General features: G+C 38.2%; 1 protein-coding gene across 1 annotated transcript; it reads left to right on the top strand.

Moving 5' to 3' along the window:
- Positions 1 to 772: 772 nt before the first annotated feature.
- LOC130469901 (uncharacterized) lies at positions 773 to 10,351 on the top strand. Its single transcript, XM_056839421.1, has 5 exons — positions 773 to 1,158; positions 1,247 to 3,253; positions 3,309 to 4,542; positions 10,162 to 10,250; positions 10,303 to 10,351. The coding sequence occupies exons 1-5, from the start codon at positions 773 to 775 to the stop codon at positions 10,349 to 10,351; spliced, it is 3,765 nt and encodes a 1,254-aa protein (XP_056695399.1).
- The last annotated feature ends 3 nt before the right edge of the window (positions 10,352 to 10,354 follow it).

The following is a 10,354-nucleotide window of genomic DNA, read 5'->3' as shown; positions in this document are numbered from 1 at the left end:
GGCACTGGATTTTGGGCTCGAAAATGAAATTTTCACGCCAAAATCAGGTTTGCTGCATCTTCAAACTTGATCAGAAGTGAGGCATTCTTGTAATGAGTTTATGGAGGTGATTCATGGCTCAGCAAATCAGATGAAACAAGGTACTGCTCGATCTAATATGGAAGTGGGTACGATTTCAATTCCTATATTGCAGCAATTTGATGAAGTTGCTGCTACTGATAATGCACCTATTTTTGATAATAATGTTGAAATACCTATGAAATTGAATCCAGAACAGATTGTTTCTGATAATGTTGATGTTAGTGAAATTCATAGTGATGAGAGTAACCCTGTTGAAATTGGTTTTGATGATATTCAAGAGGAGATTGAATTTTGGAGTTCTGCTGTGGTGTGTTACATTGTGGGGGCTAATCCTCCTATCAATGTCATGGAGGGATTCATTCGAAGGATTTGGAAACAGTTGAATGTTGATAAGGTTGTCATGGTGAGAAAGGGGGTTTTTCTGGTGAGATTTCTTACTATGGACTCGAGAGATAAGGTGTTGAGAGGACACTATTTCTTTGATAGTAAGCCCCTTATTCTGAAACCTTGGAACTCTGATATGAATATGGATACACCAGAACTTCAATCTGTGCCAATTTGGGTGCAATTGAAGCTAAACTTCAAGTATTGGGGGGAAAAGGCTTTGTTTAAGATTGTAGCACAGTTAGGCAAGCCACTAAGGAGGGATTAGGCCACAATCAGTAGAGATAAACTTCAGTTTGCTAGAGTCATGGTGGATGTACCATTGTCTCAAGAGTTGCCTGATTTTATTTCTTTCAGAGATGAGAATGGCATTATGGTGAGAGTTGCCATTTTTTATGAATGGAGGCCAACAATTTGCACTAAATGCAAGATGTTTGGTCACCTACAGACTGAATGCAGACAAGGTCAGAAAAAGATCTGGATTAGGAAAGCTCAACCATCTGTTTCAATCCCAGTTCAATCAACTGAGCAGGGTGATCATGTGGTTAGTCCTATTGTGGATCAAGAAGGTTTTCAAAGATCTTTGAGACCAATTAGAGTGAGAGTTGGTCTGGAAACTCCAGTTAGAACTTCTAATACTTTTCAGATATTGGAGGCCTCTTTACTTGATAAGGAGGAACTGGTAGGAGAACAGTATAAAGGGGATGAACAAAGGATAGTGATGCCTGGAGGAGGGAACTCTTCCAACTCTAATGGATAGAGTTTTAGCTTGGAATGTCAGGGGCCTAAACTCCATTCAGAAACAGAATGAGGTGAATCACTTTATTCAGAAGTATGCAGTGGGTTTGGTGGGGCTCCTGGAACATAAGGTAAAGCTCTCTAATCTAGGGAAGCTTTATCAGAAAGTTTTTGTAAATTGGTGCTTTACTAGCAACTCTAGCTATCACTCTGGTGGTAGGATAGTTGTAGCCTGGAAGGCTGGTTGCTTCACAGTTAACATTGTTGCTGCATCCAGTCAGTTTGTTCATTGCCATGTTACTCCTGTAAGTGGTAGGAAACCCTTTTATTGCACCTTTGTTTATGCTTTTAATGATGCTGGTATGAGACAAGATCTATGGAGGGATTTGTTGTTGCTTAACACTCAAGAACCCTGGATTGTGTGTGGGGATTTCAACTGTGTTATGGCATTAGATGAGAGAATTGGAGCTCCTCTCAGACATAGAGATATTGTGGATGTGAGCAACTGTATGCATGCTTGTGGTATGGAGGACATCAAGTGTGTGGGTAATCTTTTCACCTGGAACAACAAGCAACAAGGTAACAACAGAGTTTTTTCAAAAAATGATAGATTTATGGCTAATCAAGCTTGGCAAACTTGCTTTCCTGTTGCTGAGGTATGTTTTATGCCAGAAGGACTTTTTGATCACTCTCCAGGTCTTCTTTCTGTGTTTCCCAGAGATGATGGAGGGAAGAAAACATTTAAGTATTTTACTATGTGGAAGTCCTCAAATGTGTTTTCTGACATTGTCCAGCAGGCTTGGAATACTCAGTTTATTGGCACTAAAATGTTCATTCTGATTAATAAACTGAAAAGAGTTAAACTGGCTCTTAAAGAGTTGAATAAAGTAGGTTTTACAGGTATTCAAACAGCAGATTTGAGAGCATATCAGACTATGGTGAGTGCACAAACTGCAATGCATAATAATCCTTCTGATCAAAGTTTTGCAGATGCAGAGTTGATTGCAATTCAGGAGTATAAGGAGAAACATAATGCTTATTTGGCTTTACTCAGTCAGAAAGCAAAATTGTCTTGGCTTAAAGATGGAGATGAGAATACTTCTCTTTTTCATCAGAGTATCAAGACTAGAAAAGTTCAGAACCAAGTGTATAGCATTTATGATATGCAAGGAGAATGGAAAGATACAGCTGATGGGGTGTCCAAAGCTTTTTTGGATTATTATAAAATGCTCCTAGGTAGTACTTCTGATAACAGAACACCAGTTAACAAGGAGGTGGTGCAGCAGGGGCCAGTCTGTTTGGATCATCATAAAGCTATACTCAATGCTCCTTATACAGCAGATGAAGTTAAGAAGGCTCTTTTCTTTATTCCAGGTATTAAAGCTCCAGGTCCAGATGGTTTTGGCTCTTATTTTTACAAAGATGCTTGGCATATTGTTGGGGATGAAGTCATTGCAGCCATTCTTGATATGTTACAGCAAGGAAGAATCTTGAAGGAGGTGAACCACACTGTGATTACTCTTATCCCCAAGACTAAATGTCCAAAGGATGTGAGTGAGTTCAGGCCAATTTCTTGCTGCAACACCATTTATAAGTGCATAACAAAAGTTTTGTGTGGGAGATTAAGACAAGTTGTTCTTGATCTCATCATGGAAAATCAAGGAGGTTTTGTTCATGGGAGATACATAGTTCATAATACTATGGTTGTGCAAGATTTAGTCAGGCATTATGGGAGGAAAGGGGTTAAGCCTAGCTTCCTTATGAAGATTGATCTTCAAAAAGCCTATGATACTGTTGATTGGCAGTTCTTACAGGAGATGCTGGTTCTTTTGGACTTCCCAAAGCAGTTTGTTGATATGGTTATGCAATGTGTTACTACTCCCATGTTTTCTTTGATGCTGAATGGTTCTATGCATGGGTTTTTTAAATCCAAGAGAGGTTTGAGGCAAGGAGACCCTATCTCTCCTCTGTTATTTGTCATTTGCATGGAATATTTGTCTAGAATTCTGAATAGAGTGAGCTCTATATCAGTTCCAGTTTCATCCAAGGTGTAAGGGGATTGGTCTTACTCACTTATGTTTTGCTGATGATCTGATTATCTGTAGCAAGGGAGATTATCAGTCTATTTACTTGTTGCTTCAAGCTTTCAAGTTGTTTTCTGATACTTCTGGCTTAAAGGCAAATCAACAAAAGTCTTCTATCTACTGTCATGGCATGCATGAATCTGAAATTCAGAGGGTAGTAGATGTTTCTGGTTTTTCTAGAAGTATGTTTCCATTCAAATATTTTGGGGTCCCTATATGTTCTAAGAAGATCTATGTGGCTCAGTGTGCTCATTTGGTGGATAAGATGATCACTAGGGTAAAAATTTGGAGTTCTAGGAATTTATCCTATACAGCAAGAATGCAGCTTGTTAATTCAGTTTTACTGAGTTTGCACATGTATTGGGCACAAATTTATGTGCTTCCAAAAGGTGTTCTTCAAGATATAGTGAAGATCTGCAGAGCCTTCCTATGGAGTGGCCATGCTTTCAGTCATAAACCAAGTAACATAGCTTGGGATAAAGTCTGTAGTGACAAGCACACTAGGGGGTTGGGGTTTAGAGATGTTCAGAAGTGGAATATTGCCTTTATGGGGAAATATGTTTGGGCTTTAGTCAAGAATCAGGATAATGTGTGGATTAGGTGGATTAATTCAGTCTACTTAAAGGATGGGGATTGGTGGGAGTATCAGCCTGGTTCTACTGCTAGCTGGTACTGGAAGCAAGTGTGCAATACAAAGGAGCAACTCAAACAGTTCTTTACTTGTGCAGATTTTGAGAACATGCCTCATTATTCAGTGCAACAAGTGTATGAGAAACTCCTAGGGGACAAGCCAAGAGTGCATTGGGACAAAATGGTTTGGAATAGGCTGAATGTTCCAAAACATAGATTCATTTTCTGGTTGGCTGTTCAATCAAAGCTCCAGACTACAGACAGACTAGCAAAGATAGGCATTAGTCAATCTGGTAGTTGCTTGATTTGTGGCTTGGATGATGAGACTCATCAGCATCTCTTTTTTCAGTGCCAGTATAGTAAGAAAATTATTATAGCAGTACATCATTGGATAGGTTTCTCTATTCATGGCAATTTGGTTCAGTTAGTCAGGAAAGCTGGACAAAGTAAAGCTTCAAAGTTCAGGAAGCAGGTGTATTTTGCAGCTGTTGGTGCTGCTGTCTATCTGATCTGGAGGTGTAGAAACACAAGTTTTTGGGATAACTCCATTCCCACTGTCAGTCAGAGTATGAAGGATTTGAAGCAAATGGTCAAGAGCAGAATTCAGGTTGTTCTGCCAAAGCATGTAAGCAAGAGAGATAGTGAATGGTTCACAAATTTGTAATAGCCTTTAGGCATTCTGGTTGTGTTTTAGAGCTTGTATAGCTTTGTGTTTGCTGATTTCAAGGGCATAGAGTCCAACCTAGTTGGTTTGTATGTCTTGGAATTGGCTTAAGGTGTAATTGTTTGATCCAATTAATATATTTCTCTCTTGCTTAGCAAAAAAAAATTAAAAAAAAATATGTTTCCTGGCATTAAGGTTTTTCCGCATGATTTATGTTTTGTCATACGGTTTTTTCATGAAATACCCTCGAGGTTTCGCGTAATGCACCAAATACACCCGCGTGTTTCAAAATACATAATATACCCCTATTTAAACTTATTTGCACTAAATATCCCTGAACTTAACGGAAGTCTAACGCCGTTAGTGATTAACCCCAAATCTGTTAATTAAACCTAATTAATTAAAAAATTAACTCCTAATTAACTAATTAGCCCCCAATTAACTAATTAACTTCATCTCCTTGCTTCTCTTCCTCCTCCTTCCCACCATCACTCAATTCAACACCACCATTCTCCAGCATCCCTACCCGACACCACTACCCCAACCGGCGGCACCACTACCGACCTCCCACCACCACCACTACCGAACTTCCACGCCCATCTCCACCTACCTGGGGAACCGCAGCAGAGGCAGCGACGGTGGTGGTTCGACTCGCTCATTTCTACCCACAACCGCCACCACCCTTAATTAAAAGTCCCCCGTAAACCCCGCCGGCAAACCAACCTACGCTACTTCATGTGGGCCCAAGCATGGTGGATCGGCTCGCTCATTTCTACCCTCAACGCCCAATCTGAAGACCCAGAAACCCTAACCCCTAATTGATCAAACCCTAACCTTCATCTTCTCTTCTCTTTCCCCATACTATTAATGGGATTATGGAAAAACAAAATTGGTGTTTGGGATGATTTGTGATGATTTGCGATGATTAAGCACAAATAATGGGATTATGGAAAAACAAAATTTGTGTTCCCGGCGGTACTTTGAAGGCGGTTGAATTTGGGATGTTCTAATTTTATTTTGGTTTGTTCTTGTAAATTGGTGTTGTGTGGTTTCATATTAGAATTGGGTTTGATTTGTTATCTGATTTCTTGTAATGTATCCCTTCCCCTCTCATTCGTTCAAGCCAATTCCATGGTAGTTAACCATGGATGTCCTTTAATCGAAGCCCAGATCCTCCACCATTGTCGTAGTAAAGCTCATAACTCCCTCCACTACTAGCAGCAACTGCGTTCGACTTCGACGAAGCCCACACGTAATTTAGTGTTAATGGTGATGGGGTAAAGGTGGAGAGATGAAAAATGAGATACTTCGTGGAGAGTTAACAGAATTGGGCTGGGTTGTGGAGGCATGGGTTCATGAATAGGGAGCAAGAATAGGGGACGGTGAGGTGCGTCGGCGGCTCTGACATGTCAAGCGAGGGAGCCGGAGTATGCCGACGTGACGCAAGGGCCAGCGAAGGTGTTTGCAGGTACGGTGGTTATGGTATTAGGACGAAAATGGTGGATTGGTGTTTGTTGTAGTTAGGTAGTTATTAGGATTAGTTTAGGATAGTTTAGAGTTAATTAGGTTTAATTAGGTTAATTAAGGGGTTAATTAGATTAATTAGAGGTTAATTACTAACGGCGTTAGACTTCCGTTAAGTTCAGGGGCATTTGGTGCAAATAAGTTTAAATAGGGGTATATTATGTATTTTGAAACACGCAGGTGTATTTGGTGCATTATATGAAACCTCGAGGGTATTTCATGAAAAAACCGTTTGTCATATGTATCATAACCTAACAGTGGTATCCAAGCCTCTTATTATTTTCATAATCTAAATTGCATAAACATGGTTAAATATTACAAATTTGCAAGAATTAAAAGGGGTGATTAATTTTCGTAATTGTTAATTAATTGCAAATTGCGTTTATTTAATTGTATGTACGCAGTTTTTCGTCAGTTTCTTCGTTACTCATCCAAATCGAGTAATTTTTGTGTCAATTCCGCATGTAAAAGGCATTCTAAAATTTTGACAAAAATAGTAATTTTCAGCCGAACCCAGAATTCTCAAATTCGAAACCTAACTATGACTTTTCGGAGGTTTTAGTTTTTCGAACGCAAAATTTTGTAAATTTAAGATGTTAAATTAAATGTTTGCGATTCTTGTTGTTAAATCTTGAATTTTTGATTGACCTACTGTATATGTTTAACAAGTTTGAATGCCTAGCCTTGTTAATTATGCAATCTAATTTGTAATTATGATTAATTTGTTGAAAATTGGAATAATTTAGAATTAATTTGATTTTCATAATTAGTTAATAATTTAATTAGATACCTATGATTAAAAGCCACCATAAAAATTGTAAATTTGTGTTAAATTTTAAATTTTTATGACCTAGACTTGAATCCATGTTAATCGGAAATCAATTAATTAATAAATTTTCGGTTTTTCGCCCTAAAATTATGAAATTAATATGATTTATTAATTTGTCATTAATTTTGAAATTTTTTATTTTTATTTTTATGCAATCGCTCATAAAACTTGCACGCACAAAGCAATGGACGCTACGTGTTACCCTTAAGGGGTGTTGTATAGTGCGGGCATGCGACGACGAGCAAGGGAGCTCGTCGCCCATGCGGTACGAATGTAATGAGCAAGGCTATGGTGCACGAGCACAAGGCAGCAGCCCTGCCTTGTGTCGTGTGCTGTGAGCGATGGGCGAGTGGGCAAGGGCGAGAGCAAGGCAGCGAGCAGTCGCGTGCAACGCGCACTGCCTCGCGCAAGCGAGCGATGCCTCGTGCGCAGCGAGCGCTGGCTCGCGTGCGACGAGCGCTACGCCCAGCATCGAACGAGCGCGCAGCGAGCGATGGCTCGCGTGCATCGAGCGCTGGCGCGCGCAGCGAGCAGTTGCCTCGTGTGCTTCGATGGTACCTTGCGATGGTGTGCAGCGACGAATGCGACGCAGCACATAGGCTGCGCGCACATGGCCAACGATGGCTGCGTGCGTGTGGCCTATGGCTGTGCGTTGCGTGATAATGTTGCGCACCTTATGTTACGATTACATCGTTTTAAATTTTTAATTTGAAATTTTCAGTTTACGTAATTTTAATTAATTTTAAAATTAATAATTTAAATTATTTTCTTGGATTTTAATTTTGAATATTATAATTATAATAAATTTCATTTATTCTAATTATTTTACTAAAATTAAAATCATGAATTAATTTAAATACGACTGAAAATAAATTAAATATGTGGATTCAATTATAAATTTATATGAGCTTTAAATTTTATTTAAATTTGTATGTTTCCTGTTAGACTAGAAATACATTTTTATGTTTAAAATTAGTAAAGCATATGAATTTATTGGTTTAAGTGGGAGCCCTTTTAGTCATAAACTCTTGATTAGGTCTACAAATCCTTAAGGTTAAAACAACTTGATTAGAATTAATAAGGACTGAATAATTTGTAGATTATTGGTGCCCTTGATTAATTGCTGCAAATATTTATGTGATGCATAACATGTTTTACTAACCAGCTATGGGGGCCATTCATGATAATGAATGGGTGAATGGTATATATTGTATATGTACTGTTTTGTAGGTTATGAAGTGACTAGTATGGCCCAAATAGGATAGAAAATATGGTCAGCGTACCATTAATTTGAATGTAATTGGTCTAAAGTACCAAAATTGTTTTTCAATTCAAATATGGTCTGCGTACCATCAAATAGTTGTAATTAGTTTAATTATAGCTTATCCTATTTGAAGAAAATGGTGCCTCCCACGGAGATTTTTGAGACGAACTTTTAAGTTGAAGCTTCAAGATGAAGTCGGGCCATACTAGATCACATTTATCTTATGCATGCTTTAAGTTATTTATTGCTTTAAATATGTCTTAATTATGCATGAGATTGTGGCTTGATTATGTTGCATGATTAAGGATTTTAGTTCACTTAAAATCTAACCAACATAGTAAGAGCCTTAAGTTCCAAACTTAAAAATTGAGTTAAAAGGTGCCATGCCAAAATATACACTTGCTTGGATATCCTTTACATCAATCTAGTAATAGTTTTCGCTCAGCGAGGTGTTACTTATTGGTCCTAAAGGGGCAAGGTACACAAATAATTGTGAGTACATGTTAGTTTTGGTGAAACTCAACGATATAAGTAAGGAGTCCTTTTATGTCGTGGCAAAATCGATAGGTTTACCTAATAAGTTCTTAGACGTACCTATCAACCAAGAATAGTTTCTAGACTATTAGCAAAAGGTTTTTGCTTACCTGAAATGTTTTAGGATTGAGTCGACAAACTGTGCTTAATTCTTCAATGGTTTTAGGAACTTGGAATCATTTTATTCACACCTGTCGGAACAATAAAATCGAATAAAATGCTAATAACTTGTTTAAATTGCATGATTGCTTTAATTTTCAAGTTATTACTTATGATAAATGTTTAGACTTTGCATGCTTCAATGTATGTTTTAATTATTGTTTATAATTAAATATCTTGCACTGCAGTAAATCCTTTTAGAAAGGTAACAGTAATTTCCTCGATTGGTAGTGAATCCAAGAACGATTCACGGAAATGAGAGAAAATGAGCAATTTAAAATGTACGTTTCTTTTAGCGACTTTTATGGTTGTTTTCGAATATCAAAATCGAATGGCAAACCAATTGGTGCTTGTGAATTCAAAATACACTGTAGTTTTGAGATCATAAAGCATTGAGTTTAAAACGCTCAGCTTTACCAATGGTAAACAACCTAATATCTTTGTCCATTTAATTCTCGAATGAGCCTAGTCCCTAGACATTCGAATAGATCGATGCTTAGAGAACTTTAGAAGCTTCTGGTAAGATCATGTAGTTGAAACAAAATATTCAACATAAATTAAAATGGTAAGAACTTTATTGATTTGACATTGGACATTTCTAACCAAAGTATAAAAGTCAACACTAGAGAATTCAATTCTTACACTAGTAGAAAAAACCCCTGTTGCAACCCCCTTGTTGCAGCGTACATGTATTAATACGCTTAAACAACCAGTCGGTCAACGCGGGTCAAACCATTTAAATGGTTGTTGCAGCGTACAATTTAATTGTTCCCTGCAAAAGTGTTTGTTGCAGCGTACATTTTAAAAGCCCCCTGCAATAGCCCGTTTTTATCGCAGCGTACATTTAAAAGCCCCCTGCAATAACCCGGATAAAAAAAAAAAAGAAGCTGCAATGTTGGTTGAATACTACGGAGTAATTCAAAACAATTAAGCATCTCAAAATTTTAGTTCTCGCGCTCAACTCCCTTTTTCTTCCCTTAGCTTTCCCTGCGTCGCCCCCTAAAAAAAAACCATTCATGCGTCATCAATCGAGCTTCCTCATAGAGTCGTCGTTGGTTCTGGCCTCCTCGCCAGTCGCCGGTGGGTCTCTTTTCTCGCCTCCTCTCCAGGTGCCGTTTTGTTCAATTCGTTTTTTTGAGTTTTGTGCTTCGTTTTAGGTTTTGTTCAATTTGTTTGTTCAATTCGTTTTAGGGTTTGTTCTATTTGTTTGTTCAATTCGTTTTTAGGATTCAATTCGTTTGTTCAATTCGTTTGTTCAATTCGGTTTTAGGGTTTGTTCATAGATAAAGATGGGGTGGTGTTGGAATTAGAAAATGGTGGTGGTGGTGGTGGCGGTCGTGGTGGGGTGGAGCAGGGGAGGTGGGTTGACTGTTATTAATTGCATTGTACTATTAAAATGTGATTTTTGAAGGGCTACTTTGAGAGAAGTTGTGGTCTTTGAGGAAATCTGTCCTTCATGATTC

Source organism: Spinacia oleracea, chromosome 3, assembly GCF_020520425.1.
Source record: "Spinacia oleracea cultivar Varoflay chromosome 3, BTI_SOV_V1, whole genome shotgun sequence".
NCBI classification, from domain to species: Eukaryota; Viridiplantae; Streptophyta; class Magnoliopsida; order Caryophyllales; family Amaranthaceae; genus Spinacia; species Spinacia oleracea.
This window is presented reverse-complemented; position numbering and strand designations above follow the sequence as displayed.